At 41.9% G+C, this 16,931-nt stretch overlaps 1 protein-coding gene and 1 long non-coding RNA gene across 4 annotated transcripts; one reads left to right on the forward strand and one right to left on the reverse strand.

Moving 5' to 3' along the window:
- Positions 1-2,444: 2,444 nt before the first annotated feature.
- Positions 2,445-8,568, reverse strand: LOC119007184. Its single transcript, XR_005071057.1, has 3 exons — positions 8,036-8,568; positions 2,899-3,054; positions 2,445-2,783 (listed from the first exon to the last, which is right to left on the reverse strand). It is a non-coding gene; the product is annotated as an uncharacterized LOC119007184 (long non-coding RNA).
- Positions 8,569-9,237: 669 nt separating this feature from the next.
- pmt (phosphoethanolamine methyltransferase) lies at positions 9,238-16,901 on the forward strand. 3 transcript variants are annotated; one of them, XM_037076638.1, is made up of 12 exons: positions 9,238-9,392; positions 11,505-11,676; positions 12,253-12,408; positions 12,856-12,992; positions 13,160-13,311; positions 13,433-13,621; positions 13,842-13,931; positions 14,024-14,113; positions 14,199-14,321; positions 14,426-14,557; positions 16,493-16,609; positions 16,760-16,901. In XM_037076638.1, exons 1-12 carry the CDS (start codon positions 9,383-9,385, stop codon positions 16,868-16,870), a joined length of 1,479 nt encoding a protein of 492 aa, XP_036932533.1. In that variant the 5' UTR covers positions 9,238-9,382; the 3' UTR covers positions 16,871-16,901. The 3 variants fall into 3 exon arrangements, with proteins under 3 accessions (XP_036932533.1, XP_036932534.1, XP_036932535.1); XM_037076639.1 differs by lacking the exon at positions 9,238-9,392 and adding an exon at positions 9,540-9,684; XM_037076640.1 differs by lacking the exon at positions 9,238-9,392 and adding an exon at positions 10,700-11,293.
- The last annotated feature ends 30 nt before the right edge of the window (positions 16,902-16,931 follow it).

Below are 16,931 nucleotides of genomic sequence, written 5' to 3' on the forward strand. Positions count from 1 at the left end.
TATCTATCTATCTATCTATCGTTGTGCACCTGGAAGTAAAAAAAAAAAAAAAAAAAAAAAATGGTAGTTACATCGTAGAGGAACGTATGTTCCCAAGGGTCTGTTGTCCGCGGGATCCCCAGTCAATATTCTGTTAACACATGCTGACCCGAATCAAATTGCACTTGTTCAGGGTCAAATATTTCATTAATATCATCCGCTTTCTCCTCTAACCCTGACCCTCAGAAGCCACTCACCCATAAATAGATATTGGTAATGTAGATTTCTACAAAACACGAATACATTTAAACTTTAAGTTATGTTGTGACGACACTCTGCTGATGGTCCAGTAAGGTTTAGGCACAGAAATCTTGGTAATGATGAGGAAAAGATCATGTTTTGGCTGACTCGGTTATGTTGCCACAAGCGCTACCGGAAATTGTCCCAACGTCTCATCAGGAAACATCTGGCGGTCGCGGCGTCTCGCTAGAAATATCCAGCTGTTTCACACCTACGCATGTTGAAGCGCTGCAGGCGATGGTCTCTCTCTAGCTGTTGCATTCATCAGTTAAATTTTTGAGATTAACAATATTTGCATGTTCATAGAAATCCATATTTGTAAAGGACGAGGGGGCTAATTTCATGTTTCAAGACAGTTTTGCTGGCACCTTTCTTTTAAGGCGACCTTGACAGTTGTTGATGTTGCTGTTGAGGGGTGAATAAGCATTTGCCTATTTTTGTTCCCCTCCACTGTTCTTTATCGCTCTCCCCAAACAATGTTCCAGTCACAGTCCACTGTCTGTCTATCGTCTAAGTCCCCCAGCAAAAGATTAGTCCGGTGAGGATTTGCCGGGACAGGTAGACTTATTGCATGCATCAAATCATGCTCAGAAAAGCCTGCCGGCCTTCTGATGGTCGTCACGCAGTCCTGACAGTCTATTCGTCCGGGACACGTGCTTCCTGTCACCTGTAGTGTCCTGCGGTCTGACTCACACGGACATCTGCAAGAAAGCGGCTCGTGAATGTTTAGAAGCTAACACAATACTCAAGCAAACTCGTGTACATCGAAAGGGTTAAGTGATCGCAAGACTCCAGTATCAGAGCCGAGGGGGGTCTTTGCTCTGTACGAAGGTTTAGCTGAAACTTGGAGAAGACTTCGGCAGCCTGAGACGGCCAATTAAGTGGAAATCTTCCACTATTTTTAATGCAAAATTCACTCTTTGCTTCGTGCCACACAGGGTTGCCTTGCTGAGCTGCAGTGGAGGAATATTAATGCGAGTATCAGAGACTCTGAACGCTGAATCCACTTGTTTGGTTTGTATCTTAACTCCACCTGACAAGTATCAGGTTCTAATTTCTAGTTTGTTTGTCTTCACACCTACAACACAACATCGCCTTTTTTCATTTTCATTTTCAGTCTCAAACGTATGGATTCTAATAATCACTCGTACTTGCTGTCGGGGAAGAAATATGACCCCAAACAATAGGAGGTCATACGTGTCTTGTACAGACTGGGCTGGTGATAGTCTTTACAATATAAATACTCAAAGCTACTGCAGCTATGTCTACAGAACAGATTGTGTAAACCTTGTAAGGAGGCCTTCCATCTATGTTTACAGACTAAGTGTCTCTGACCTATTTTACCTCTGAGTCGTCCGGCTAGAGGGGAGAGACTCTGCATCACCCTCCTTGCTCTGTTGCTAAACAGATAACCACCTATGGAAACACTGCCTCCTGAAGCTGGATGATATAATTTGGATACTGGGGACAACTCAGTAGGATTATCATGGCAGCACTCTGTGCAGACAGACATGATGATGTTATTTCCTCCAAGATCTCGTTTTATAAGCTATCTCAACGTAAGCCATCAGTGGCTGAGTCTTCTTCGTCTCTCCTGAACGGTCAAGTGAGCCGAAATTCCACGACACTTGCTTTATTTCCTCCGACATTCATCAGGTAAGATGAACATACTGTCAGCAACCAGCACCGTTACCATAGAAATGTAAACCAAAAATCAAAACGTTTTTGAAGTCCTTAATTACAACTATATGCTCCTTGTTATTATGACCACCCCATGTGCCCTCTCTTCGCCACAAATAGATCACGTCTTTCTGGTGCCCCACCTGTATAAAGATATAAGATATATAAAGAGCGACAAAGTTCATGCAGGGCGACGTCGCTCACGACTGGGTCCAGACAACACAGGACTTTCACCTCGGAGACGACTGTTCCTGTCCCGTGTGTGTGAAACCGAAAGCCAACATTGACTTATTTCAACTCACTTACATTAGTTTTAAACACAAATCGTGATCTTGTCTTTTCCTAAACTTAGCCAAGTAGTTTTGGTGCCTAAACTGGACCAAACAGTGAAGGTCTTACACCGTCATACAGACACTAAAGGGAAATCTTGTGGGTCAGTTTTTGATGACCAAAGTAATAGTTTTGAATCCAGTGCACCTGTTTTTAGACTTTCTTTCAAATGATCCTTGTTTTGTTGATTTTGTTGTAAGTCTCTCTGGATGAAGGTGGTCACGCTCTCCTCCTACATACCAACTTGTGGATCACTCCAGCTGTGGCCTCTTTGACCCGCAGCAGCAGATGTAACATGGAACAACTGTTCAAAGTTGAATCCAGTGACACAACTGCACTTCTGACACGTTCGCCCGGAGCCAACGAAGAGTCTCTGCCATGTGCTGCCTGCTGCTGCCTGTTGTCGATTTCAAAAAGAAAAGAAGTCCCACGTGGGCCGAGAGATGGATCCGGTGGAACTGCCTACTTTGTTACCCCTCATTAGTCTCCATCATCTACACGGAGAGAAAAAAAAAAGCCCATAGTGAAGCTAAAAATACCCCAAAAATCGGTTTCCCTCACTTTTTACTTTCAGGAAAAACTTTCACGATTCATCATTGCTGTACTCACTGAGAGGGCATTTTGGAGGAAACATAAGAGGATATTGACCACTTCTTTTGTGTCTCTATTTGTCCTTGACAGAAGAGAGAGACGGGGGGTTTGAGGAGGGATGGACGGCGCGGAGCGTTCACACAGAGATCAGTCGATATCACAGGGAACTCAGGCCTGAGTGGGATTCAAACAGAGAGTGGAGAGACGGATGGATGCAGACGGACGGATTAAAATGTTGGGGTTTTTTTTAAAGAGCAGTGCTGTGGCGTCTATACATTTTATCATCCAGAAATACTCCCCTGCTGTAGTAAATCAATAAATAAACACATTTTTACATATATCACTATCGCTCTCTCGCCGCTGAGGTTTCACTCCACCTACTCTCACGGGAGGAGGAGAGAAAAACCTGGAAGATGCGAGATTTATTTTTTTTTTCCCCAATGAATCTTTAATGTGCGAAGATGTTTCCTTCCCTCCAGTGACAACTCATCTGCACTCGAGTTCAAGCGAAGTGCAATTACTTCATATTCTCCCAGGGACCGTTTCTTGTCGATTTCACCTATCGTATTGACACAAACACAGTGCAGCACTCAAGCAGCGACAGATTCTCCCTGTTTCTCATCTGTCGGGAGAAACCTGTTTGTGAAAAAGAAAAAAAAAAAAATGGACGGAGAGACTCGTCGGTCCCGGGGGGGGTGGGGGATGCTAATTTTGGAGCGCGGCGGCATGAAAAACAAAACAAACCGTCTCCACATGAAAGGCCCTCATGAATATTTACAAGCGATGATCACAGTGGACTATTATTATCATTACACCTCTCTTCATGCAGGAAACGTAAAGCCTGCACACATTGCTGATCTCCAAAAACTGAACAGATGTCCTTAACCTCATCCTTGATGGGTAATTTCTTTGTGTGTGTGCGTGCGTGTGTGTGGTGAATAAACATGAAATCTGTTTTGCTTATTTCGATGGTGAAAGCTGCTGAGATCGTTGCCGTTTTGCAGCACATTTCATCATCAGCATCATCATCGTTTTCGCCCCTTTTGAATGAGAGTTTTTGAGAAATGACCTCAAAGTCGAGAGTTTTCATGTCACGTTATCTTAAAAACGCTCCCCAAACTCAGATAGAAGTCGAGCATACAAGCGTGTTCCCTCTTCTGCGTACAAGCCCACACTGAACACTTTGAGTTTGACTGTGTTACGTAAGTTTCACTGAAGCTGTTTTCTGCCCAGTTGAACGTTGTGACATAATCAGCGTCCTGCTTTGCTGCTCGCCAAACTTCATTATGTTCAAAAAAAAAAAACCCTCTGCTTTCTGTCAGTTCATCTGCATAGAGGTTATCAGGAGAAATGAATATCTGTGTTTGAACTGACTCCTTCACTCACCGACCCGACCTGTCATGAACTTTGACCCCTCAAACGTCACATCCACACTGCTCCTGTGTGCAGCTGCTGTGCTACAAAATATGAAGGCTGGATCTTTGTGGGCCTCTCCTGACATCTAGTGGACAACAATGAGTTTGTTATTCTCCAGTGGAGAGTTTCACCTCAACACCGTCCTGCAATAAATATGTTCCACCGCTGAAAACGCTTAAGCTCAGTCTGGGTTTGGCTGGTAAGTGGATGTTTAAATGTGTTGTCTTCATGATGAACAGCTGGATTTATATCAGTTTTTAAAAGTACTGATGTGAAGTGAAATTGCTTAAATTACTCCTGTAACATAATTCTATATTTTTTGTATTAGTTTATGATAAATATCATTAATAAATGGTCAGTTTAAAGTGTTTAACTAACTAACTTAATTGACTTTAGTTAATACTTGACTGTTAACAAACAGTGAAATGCTTTAGAGACCATTTATTAAAGACTTGTATGTTATAAAACGGCTAACTAATAATAAACATACTTTTGAATTGGTTAAAAACACTTTCTAAACCTTAAAATTGCTTAATAAATGGTTAAAAAGAAAACTAAAGTTTAATTTGCTATAAATTCACTGTTGATTGTTGATGGTTTTTCATAAATCTTTACCACAGAGTGTACCAAAAAGTCAGATTATGGCAAAATATGGCTGAATACTCTGCTTTAAGGTCTCCTGCTGGAACTGACCAGCTCTTATTCTTCATGAAGGATCAGAATTTTTAAGTATGTTTACCGAGGAAGTGACTGACACCACCTATCCTTATAATCGGTAGTTCATATTCAAAAAGGTTTGCTTCTTTATGAAAAATACATGAAAAGAAGCATTTTGAAGCATTTTCTGAAATTTTATTTACGCGGTCCGTTCATTTTACAAGAATATCTGTCAGTTCACACCGATGATGTGTGGATCTTTACTGCATGAACGGCTTTACGACACAGTTAAAGTGTGAAGTATAAAGAACAGTCAGGACTCCAAACTGAACTGAGCGTCTCCTTCCTGAATGAAATTGCAAGGAAAATATGGTCACGCCTGGATGGCGACACACACACACACACACACACACACACACACACACACACACACACACACACTGGCATTAAGATCTAAGCTCAAGAAATGAGTCTCTCAAACCAGCCGTGTCAATATTATCACTGTGAGTAAACACTGACAGGCTCTTCACTGCAAGTCTCTTTGGACTGAACTCCCAGACGTGTGTGTGTCTCCTCCTCAGACTCCACGACCGTCCAAACAAACAAACAACTTGTCCTTGTTGGACACGTTGGACGTGGTTTCCCAATGTGTGGGCCGCCACAACAACGACACCTGCGTACTTGTACCTGCGTGATAACCTGTTAGAGTGAATGAGCCAGTACACCATTTAATCTCCTTTTTCATATAAATGTGCTGCTTTAGATCTGCCTTCGATATTGTTTTTCTTTTCTTCAACATGCACCCAGACATCCCCACCACGAGGTCCGTTTAGTGGCTGCTCACGGTCAGCAGCTGTTGTTGGAAACGTAGATGATCAAGTGTTCCCTTCTTTTTTATCTGTGATGGATTAAGAGCTCCAGAGCAGATCACGAAGGACTGTGTTGTTTCCATGGTCAATGATTAACTCTCAGTCTCTTATTAATTCTTCTGTTTGTTGACTAACAGCTGGCTCAATCACACACAGGGCTCCGATTCACCTCTGTACAGGGTAAAAATGGGCAAGGGGCCACGTTCAAAGTCCAATCAATTTCATTCACAGATACGTAAAGTACTTCGACAACTTTGTACCTTGTTGATCATGTATGACCATGTGTACGGGACTTTCCTGAGCCACTATCTGTGGCCAGACTCTGAGAAAAACCATCGCTGACCACGTCTGGTTCAGTCTGGTTACATGAACTTTGAATGTTGACGATTGAACTGTGCAAAAAGTCAAATGCAAATGACGGATCACACTTGCACACTGACATACAATGTGCATGTGTGCTCAAAATGCCACGCACAAATATACAGTAACAGATAGACAGATAGATAGATAGATAGATAGATAGATAGATAGATAGATAGATCGATCAAATCATGAGATAGATAGTCAAAGATATGAGACAAAAAGTCCAAATTGTTGGATTAAAAAGTTAAAAATTCTGAGAAAAAAGTCAAAAATATGGGGGGAAAAAAGTCAGAATTGTTGGCTAGAAAGTCAAATATCAGATAAAAAGTACCGCATGAACAGGTGACATCATCAGGCTGAAACAACATGAACTTTTCGAGTTTGGTTGTTGAAACGTGACAGCAGAGCACTCTGACGGTACCTTTAAACTGTCACAGCTCACCATCACACCTGTAATCTGGGTCATTTGGTCCGCGCCATTCTTGCATCATATCTACTCTCTGAAAGTCGTGTGGTTGGTCTACCGAAATCGCACCACTGGGACCAAGTCCAGTTCAGGCGGTCTGTGTACATGTCTGACCTATCTGTGTGTGTTCTCAACCAAACTGGCAGAGCTCCAACAATGACAAATCAAAGTTCACAGCCAAACTGAGGCAGCGTCACCAGCTGAAGGCAGAGGCCTGCAGAAATGAGGGAACATGAGTTGCTATTCAGAGTTTCACTACAAATGTGAAATGTTAACAGGTGTTGACCTGAAAACAGTGTGATGAAAACAACCGCTACAGAAACATGACTCAGACTGCAGGGAACTACTTCCACACTTCTCCAGCTCCACTACACACGCCACGTTAAACACAACCTTCACAGCAACGTCCACACCAGAGTTCATGGTTATGATTTTAACTTTCTGGGAGTCTCTAAAGTAACTAACATTAAGAGCTGAGATCAGGTGTCCCATTTCCACCAGTTAAAGATTCAGAGCACAGCGTTTGCACACCTGATGATTAAAAGTCAAAAAAATTAGGAGATTAAAAGTCATAATTACACAATAAAAGTCAAAATTATGAGATAAAAGTCAAAATTGTTAAATAGTAAAAATTATGAGACAAAAAGTGTAAAATTGTTAAATAAAAAGTCATCACCTGATGATAAAAAGTCATCATCATGCTATAAAAAAAAATCTAAATTGGGAGATTAAAAGTCATAATTACACAATAAAATTCAAAATCATGAGATAAAAAGAAAACGTTATTATAAAAAGCCATAATCATACAATAAAAAGTCAAAATGGTTAGATTAAAAAAATCAAAATTATGAAATATAAAGCCCAAGTGAGTGTACCAGTGAAGTGCTCTCACAGCTTCCTGCGGCATAAGAGATTAAAAAAAAAAAAAAAGAAATCCAAAGCACTGAACCAGCAAACTGATTTTGAAGCTGTAGTTTTAAGGTAAACAAGTTACATAATGTCGCTTCAGAGTTCACCACTCCCTCACATATGTACCGGAAGTGACGTCACACCCCAAACATGAGAGAAAAGGTTGCGCACAGGCATTCAGATTATGAAGAATAAAATTGTTATTAAAAAGTTGTGATCTGAGTCAGATCACAACTTTTTACACACTGGCTATAGATACAACATACACAAGCCTGCCAGTGTAAACCTCTGAAAATAATATCTCACACAATTCAGTCACAGTCGAGCCCTGAATACAACGGAGCAGCAAAGAGCAGCAACACTAGTCTGATGAAGAATCAGCAGTGTTCCTCTTGTTGGAGCATCACAGATGTGCTTCAACCACCAAATTAATTAAATGTGTAATACCCAACAGAGGGGGAAATCACGCACTTACGATCGTCTTCACAACAAAACAATACGTCTGTTGCTGTGATTTGAGTGCGAAGGCTTCAGTGATGTTGTCGCAGTCAAGGGTCCTCCTTCCCTCCGTGTTCATGGCCAAAAGTGCCACATTACTGGTCCTGGTGTCTCCACTGATGCTGATGCTGGTAAATGTTTGGCCCTTGATTAAATCCGTGCCCTCATTTCAGAAGATGCCTACACGCAAAACAAAGTGCTGCATTCCAGCCATGAACACTGATCCATCCAACTTTTGGCTGTGACCCAGAACGTGGACGTTTAGGGAGCAAAAAATAAAACGATCCATTTTGGTGTATTTTACTTTCTTAAATGTTCAAGCTCGATATCAACAACAAGCTGCCATGTTAAGGTCAAAGGTTCACTGCGCGCTGTGCTCATTGGCCAAAGAAGATCAGCTGTTTGGGCCTCGTGGTTTTTGTTTTGTTTTTGTTTTTTTAGACTTAACACATATTTTTGAAATTATTTCTTAATTCCCATTTTTAAACAACATTGAAAAGACTATTCAAACGTGACATGAAATACACATGAAATATAAATATAAAAAAATCACAGCCATTTCTCGGGGGTGCTGAGCGGGTGCTATGGGAGCTACAGCGCCACCTGGCTCCTCCCTGGCGCCGCCACTGGATCTGTCACTGTAAATACACATACAGTAATAACTCATCCGTTATCAGTGAGCAGATTTGCTGCAGATGGAGAATTCTTATTAAAACAAATAAAATAAAATCACTAAATGACTACGAAAACGTCATTAAAAGCGGAAAAGACCCAGCTTCAGGTGTATTGATGAAAGCTGATCTGTGGTCAGCGTCGCCTTGACGCACCGCTGAGGCGACGCGCGCTCCGGTTTCGGTCCTCGTCAGCGCAGCCGAGCCGAACCGAGCCGAGCTGCGGTGGGACACCGCGGGGAGGGGGAACCGTGAGGGAGACACACCGCTGGAAGCTGTGAGTGCGCTTCACTGATACACTAACTTATCTGAGATCAGATCAGTGTGTGATGGGGGGGGGATTCCCGTCCACACTGCCGCTCTGATAACCCCGCAGACTCTTGTCCTCTCGTCCCTGTAATGATTACTCACGTCCTGCCCCCCTCTCACCCCTCTCACCCCTCCCTCCCTCATACTGGACGCATCCCATTTGCCGGTGTCCCACCTGGCGACCATCTCCCCCTCTGCGGTCACCACGTTATATAAAGAGCTGCCACTCAGCCATCAGCCTGTACCTCTGTCAATCAGAGAGAGAGGAGCCTCTGTCACCTTTTAATTAAAGACTTTTAATTGCCAGCATCGTGGAGTAAACTGTACAATAAGAATAAATCAAGATGGACAAAGGTATGAGCAGAGTACATGACTTTCATTTCTCTTGACACGTGGTGTTTCACAAAAGAAGAAAAAAAAAAGCCTGATGCAACCGCGTGGACTCTTGCTGCATGTTGTTTTTGTGCGGATTGTTCACTCAGCTGGTGGAAGTAATCCAGCCACTGTGAGCAGGAATGTGTCAGTGATGTGGGCTGTGAGCTGTCAGATGAACCTGTAGCTCTGCCTTGTTGTCCTAAAAAGTGGACTGCCGAGGCATTTTTACTCGTTTGCTTTCATCATTATCTTTCTAACTGGGAGATGAGAGGTTAGTGCACACTTGTCAGATTTATGCTCTGTGCAGCAGGAAGTGAGTGTTTTCTGTCTTTTGTTTTCTCAGAGTTGTAATCGTTGCATCATCTTCCCCGGGAGCTGATGACACATGACAGACTAGTGGCTTTTCTGTAAAACTGGATAAATGACTTTGATCCAGATGTTTGGAGCTTTTTTTTTTTAATCAAGTGATGGTTGCCAGGTAAAAGTGAAGCTTCATGTGTGTGTGTCAGGAGTAGAAAACCACTGCATGTTCTCTCGACCAAAGTGTGCAACATCAGCACAGTGGCTGCACATGTTCATCTGCATCAGTCTGTTGTTTTAAGACCTGTGTGACAGAGTTTCAGCTAAAAAGTTACACATTAACAAACGCAGCTGTCCAGTGTCACTCTGACACCCGAGCGTTGCTTCTGGATGTGACATGAGTCGACTTTTGAAACTTGTCTGGATACATATTTGATATAATAAATCAGACATAGGATTTATTTTACTGAATTCTTATTTTTACAGCTCTCTAAAATACTTGATAGATGATTCACAGACAGGAGTCCTTCAACTCTGACACACATACCAGAGGAAACATCGTTAGAAAAACTACCTGTGTTTAAAATTTAGTCATGATTAGTTTATTTTAGTCAGATTTCATCTCCAGACTTTCTCCTTTACTCCTCAAAATAAACAGTTTGAAGCCTACAGCACTGTTATTTAAGTTTATTTATTATGTCCATATTGTTATTGAGAGGAATAAAGTTAATTAACTCAAGCACGTAGATGAAATTTTTAGCTATTTGTACTTAAATTGATTATTTCTATTCCATGCTTCAAATTTACTGATTTTCAAAGACAAATACATAACTTTGAACTTGTTTATTTACTAAGTAACTAGTTACTTTACAGTGGGATTTTTCATCCAAAACTTTTTCTAAGATATAAAACATTGTTCAGTCTTCTTATTAAACCATTTTATTTTGTCACTGAGTCATTAATTTGCTTCACTGCAAGTAGATAACGTCTCACATCTCATTTCCTATAATTTCATTATTCTTTTAAAGTTTTAAGGCCAGAATTACTGTCAGTATATGTTTGATTCAGAGTTCACTGTTTAGAATAGCTGAAAAAGAATGTGTTGTGATTATTTCAGATTAATGCATCAGTAGTAATAATCCTATGATAGAACATATATGTGGACAATATATCTTTTCTCAGCATTATGAATATTTTTACCTTTGACTGGATTTTAGCAGCTTTTAGCTCAGTTCAACGCTTTCAGGCATCTTCCCCCAAAACTTTCAAAACTGCAGTTATTGAGTCACTTTTTAAAAGATCGAGGCTGGACACACCAACTAACTGCGGCCCGTTTCAAACCTGCCGTTCATCAGTACGTTTATTATGGTCGTAAACAACCGCCCAAATGACTCAGAGCTCACAGACATGCCCACAAAGAGTTTAAAGGCCTGAAGCTTACCTACTGTTAGTCAAAACTGAAGAAGCGTCTTGGCTGAGAGGTGAGACGTCTTCAAGAATCTGAAACAAGTCCACTTGCCTACAATACAGCAGCGAGATTTACCATGACATCGATGACTGAGAACCTTCATCAACAACGTGTGAGGTTCCTCCAGGGTCGATTCTCGAACCTCTGTTATTTAATCTTCATTTTTATATAGAATTTTTATAGGTTTCTATATAAATGTAAATTTTCTGACGATACTTTTGAAGTATCACTTTGAAAGCAGGATTTTTGCTTGTAATTCAGTGTGTCAACACCAGTGTATTTCTACTTGTACAGAGGTGAAGGTTTTGAATTTCCTTCCACAGTTCGTAAAAACATGACAGAGTTTTGGAAAGAGCACTCGATTGGCGCCACGGTGGAGGAGATGATGCTGGACTCTCGTGCCAGGGAGCTGACCCTGCAGGAGCTGCCGGAGATCCTGTCCATGCTGCCATCGCTGGCCGGGTGCAGAGTGCTGGAACTGGGAGCCGGCATCGGGTGAGCATGAAGCTGTAGTGGTGAATGTGTGTGACTTGGAAGAAATGGCAAAGAATTTGAAACATGACAGAATTTAAAACACTCAAAAAATGAACTGCCATTATCACCGGAATGTGAAGAAACAACAGTGTTGACATTAGGACGTCTGTGCTCTGTGTTGCAGAGATGTCTGCTGAAGCTAGCATGCTAACCAGCTAGCTCCAGTCTGTACTGTTCCAGAGCACCTCTGCTATAAACACAAACACTTCCTTGGTTCCCTGAGCTTTCAGTCCAGACTGCTAGCTACATGGCTAACCGAGCTAACTAGCCGAAGGCAGCTACAGTTAGCAGTTAGCGCTTACACTAGTGATATGCTGTCCCTTATTTGTTGTTTGTTGAGTATGAATTTGACAGGTTGGCAATTCTTACACGTTACACCTTTAAGAGTGCCAATTTCCATGAAATCCAGGTGATTAGATATGGTTTTAAGGTCGACATTTAACATTTTAACATCTGAGAAAAACTTTTTTTTCCTACTTTAACTGTGAGATGAATGAAGAGAGCTGGATAGATTCAAACTGATGTGTGTCTCTCCAGTCGTTTCACCAAACACCTGCTGACCAAGGCGGACCACGTGACGGCCGTGGACTTCATGGAGAGCTTTGTGGAGAAGAACAGGCGGGAGAACGGTCACCACAGCAACGCTACCTTCATCCAAGCTGACGTCACAAAGCTGGATCTCCCTCAGAACAGGTGTGTGTTAAGATATCTGTAGCTTATTTGTACTTTCGATCTTGAGTTGTTGAGCCTTGCAGTGCTCTCTCTTGGCCAACATCTCACTTGACAGCCCGATGAACTGAAGCTGACAAAGTCAAAGACAAAGTCAACAACTGCTGTTGTTAAAAAAAAAAAAAATGCAGCTGAGCGAGTCCGGAGAAAGACAGTTGATTGTTGGGTGTCATTCCCAGGCTGTCAAATATAGATGCTTTGGATTTGTAGACAACCTCTTTGCTCACAACACAATCAGTCCGCTAAATCTTTACATCACAAATGTTTTTTATGCTGTATTCACAATAAAAATCTCTTATATTTACCCTTAAAACAGAGATGATTAAAGGAAAAAATGTTCCTGGTTGAAGAGAAAACAACCATTAAAAGTATACCTCGTGTTTTAACGCATCCCTTCAATGTTTTCCTCAGTATTGACTTCATCTTCTCCAACTGGCTGCTGATGTACCTGAGCGACGAGGAGCTGAAGGTTCTCATCGAGAAGATGCTGGGCTGGCTGCGGCCCGGCGGCTTTCTTTTCTTCAGAGAGTCATGCAACCACCGATCAGGTACTGAGCTCACCCTCCATATCTTTCCTTCAACATAACAGTGACTCAGACGTTGATGCAAAGTGAATCCGACTAAACAAACCCATGAATGACTGAATGCTTGGCGACAGAAGCCAGTATCTTTTTCTTCATGATGATGATAAGACTTGTTATAACTTTCTACCAAGGTGACTCTAAGAGGGACTTCAACCCCACCTGCTACCGTACTGACGCACAGTACAGCCACCTGGTACAGTCAGTACAAGCCGAGGAGCCAAAAGGGGGCCAAAAGTCTGGTTTCGACATTGTGTTGAAAAAGAAAGTTAAGGCCTACATCGAGGTACAGTCATGTCAGCCCTCTGAGACGTTCAGTAAAACCTGAAGTACCAGACAAAAGGACGCGCAGCTCAGGCTCTCATTTCTCTCCACTCGACTTCTGTGTTCTTCCCTCTTTTTCTCAGATGAAAAATAATCCAAATCAGGTCTGCTGGCTGCTGGAGAAGGTCCCTCGCTCCTCAGACACCGAAAATGGATTTAGCACTTTCCAGCAGTTCCTGGACAACCAGCAGTACACCAACCGTGGGATCCTGCGCTACGAGAAGATGTTCGGAGCGGGTTACGTCAGCACGGGCGGGCCAAGCACCACCAAGGTAGGTATGAAGTCGGGAGAATACCAGTGAATATATGTGAGGTGTGATTACTATTTTCCATGATGCATTACTTAAACAAGATGGTCCAAAAAAAATTATATGCACACTATAGCATGAAATCTGAAACATCACCCTTATTTCGCCAACAATGGACGCACATCAAGGTTTATCTTTTGAAGCTTTGATGAAACTAAAGAAGAACCTGATTTTGTGCTCACAGGAGTTTGTGGACCTGCTGAACCTGAAGCCGGGACAGAGGGTTCTAGATGTTGGCTGTGGCATCGGTGGAGGAGACTTCTACATGGCAGAGGTGAGATCCAAGAGTCTAAAGAGGCCTTAAAATGAGGACACAATGTTTTTAATGAGTTAACGGATTATCATTATGGGGATGTGACATTTCAGTCCTTCGGAGTGGAAGTGCTCGGCCTGGACCTGTCAGAAAACATGGTGAACATCGCCATGGACAGAGCGATCTCCGAGAAGCTGCCATCAGTATGTCCAAATGTTGAATTGGTTTGAATCCCACAGATAGACAGAAGATAAAAAAAAACAATCAGTAACGTGTTCTCCGCCTCAGGTCCAGTTTGAGGTGGCTGATGCCACAAAGAGGACGTTCCCAGAAGGATCCTTCGATGTGGTCTACAGCAGAGACACAATCCTGCACATAGACGACAAGCTGGCCCTTTTCAAACGCTTCCATGTGAGCATCTTCTTACACCGTCTTTGAACTTGTAACGTTGAGATGACTTATCGTTTATTGACTTATCCTTTCATTCATTTCCACTCCATCTTCTTTGTGCCCAGTCATGGTTAAAGCCCGGTGGTCAGCTGCTCATCAGTGACTACTGCTGCGGGGAGAAGCCCTGGACGCCGGTCTTTGAGGCCTACGTCAAACAGAGAGGCTACATCCTCTATACACCTTCACAGTATGGCAAGGTAAACACACAGTAGAGACAAATCATGAGATAGTTTGTTAAAGGACTGACAGGAGTTCAGCTCCTTTGAGCCTTTTAACTAATATGTGAGGAAAAGCTCTCCGGCAAACTCCACCGTCTGTTCTCACACTTCACCGGCCAATATGTATGTCCAGTTTATGTGTCCACAGTAAAAAGCTAAAACTGATAATGATCCCATTTTCCTATGTGCCATGGCAATTACCGAACACAGCTGCATGTCTGCTGATATTTGCTCAATGCACTTATATCAGTGTTGGCATCCTGTATGATGGCTGAACCCTTTTGGCAGAGTATACAACTAAAAGTGATGTCGCCGTGACATAGTTGGCCCACCAAAGAGCACAACAAGTTAATATTTCTTGTTCTTTGGCCCTCCCTGGCAAACCAAAGCCATGTAACGTTAGATAAACTCACCTCAACCTATCACACTTAATTCATTGTCCATCATAATAGGAAGGATCAAAGTATTAGTCTCCAGGAGAAAAGATTAAATAAGATAAAAACAACAAGCATGCTAGTGATAAGATTCAACATCAGCTCATATAATGTCTTCTTGATATCTTAAAGGCACAGTATGTAATTCAAGCCACTAGTACTGTGTCAATACAAACAATTTGTTTTAAAAAGGCAACATTTGACAACGTTGTGAACGAGCATGGCATTATGGGAGTTGTTGTTTTCTTTGTTAAACAATAATACAACGATCGCGCTCCACCAAAAGTGAGCAGTACGAACAACAGTTAACAACAGAGCGGTTAGCCGGCTAGTCTGCAGATTTCTGTCCTCGCTGTCTGATGTATCAACTAGTGTTTCCAGTGTTTTGCTGCATGTTACAGCAACTAGAGGCATACAGGGGGAAATGGTGCCACTCAGAGGCAACCAAATGAAAATGCATCCAAAACCTGGATTTTTCAGGGTTTGGACATGATGAGAAACTTTTTAGGATAATCATGGAAACAACTTTACAACATTTATATAAAAAAGGTCAAATTGTTAGACATTATAAGTGGAAATTAGACATATTATGCCTTTAAACATGTTTTTTCCCACTCAGGGTTAAATTAAATGTACAGAAACGTGACAGAGTAGATTGTAATGGGCCACATTATGTCTGCTTCTACTTTGTTTTATAGTAATGCTGTGTTAGATAACGTACTTCATCTGCTTTGCCACAGAACAGTAAGGAAACTTTGTAAACATAAATACATTATATAAAGATATTACGTTCACTTCAGCATGCTTTCGAACACTGAAGCGCTCCAGCAGCCTCTGGGTTAACACTCGACCATAGAGTATGTGGTTCGGTTCTGGCCGGAGACCTTTGTTTCTTGTCCTGCCCCATAATAAGAAGAAAAAGGAGCTGCAAAAAATCAGTCAACTGTTGATAAGTATGTAATCTACTGCAAAAACAACATTATAATCAATGTCTTTATAACAAACAGGTGTGTTTTATTATGCCGTTATTGACAGTTAAATACAGACTACTGAGGACTTTTAAGGGTATAGATTACCACCTATTAAAAGATTTTGATATAAAATATTAGTAAGAGAAGTAAATATTAATAAATGAGCTAAAGGACACAATATAACCGGTGTGGTCCTCTAACTGTTTGTGTACATAACTTTATATTATTTATTGTTTTCTTATTTATCAAGCCCTTAAACACGTTTGTCATGTTTATGTGTGTCATTAAAATCAACCATGATGTTTAAACTTCATGTGAAATGATGCACACCGGACAGATGTGTTAATGGTTTGCATGGGGCCAAACAGGAAGTGAAGATTTTTGTGCCACAACTAGATTCATATTAGAAGTCGTCACCTGCACAGAGACACAGATGCTGTGACTCTGCTCTCTGTGGGTGTTCACCGGTCTCTGCTCTGCTTCACCTCTGCTGATCTCTCCTCCTGTAGTTCCTTGAAGAAGCCGGATTCTGCAATGTTCGGGCCGAAGACCGGACGGCCCAGTTCATCCAGGTGATCGAGACGGAGCTGCAGAGAGCTGAGGCCATCAAGGAGGAATTCATCGAGGTCAGCGCACACACACACACACACACACAAAAAATGCTGTTTTACTTGCACACATAGCGTTAAACATCATCAATCACTTACTTCCACCCTGATGAAACTGAAACTTCCTAAATTCTTTGGACACCGACTCATCATTCGTGCCCCTCGCAGGAATTCTCCGAGGAGGACTATCTTGCGATCGTTAATGGATGGAGAGAAAAACTGGGACGTTCCAACAGTGGAGACCAAAGATGGGGACTGTTTTATGCAACGAGGGATTGAATTGAGAAGATAATAAAAGAAAAAAAAGGCATTTCTTCGTCTGTCCTTATTTCCTTGTTGT

Source organism: Acanthopagrus latus, chromosome 18 (genome assembly GCF_904848185.1).
Source record: "Acanthopagrus latus isolate v.2019 chromosome 18, fAcaLat1.1, whole genome shotgun sequence".
Classification (NCBI taxonomy): domain Eukaryota; kingdom Metazoa; phylum Chordata; class Actinopteri; order Spariformes; family Sparidae; genus Acanthopagrus; species Acanthopagrus latus.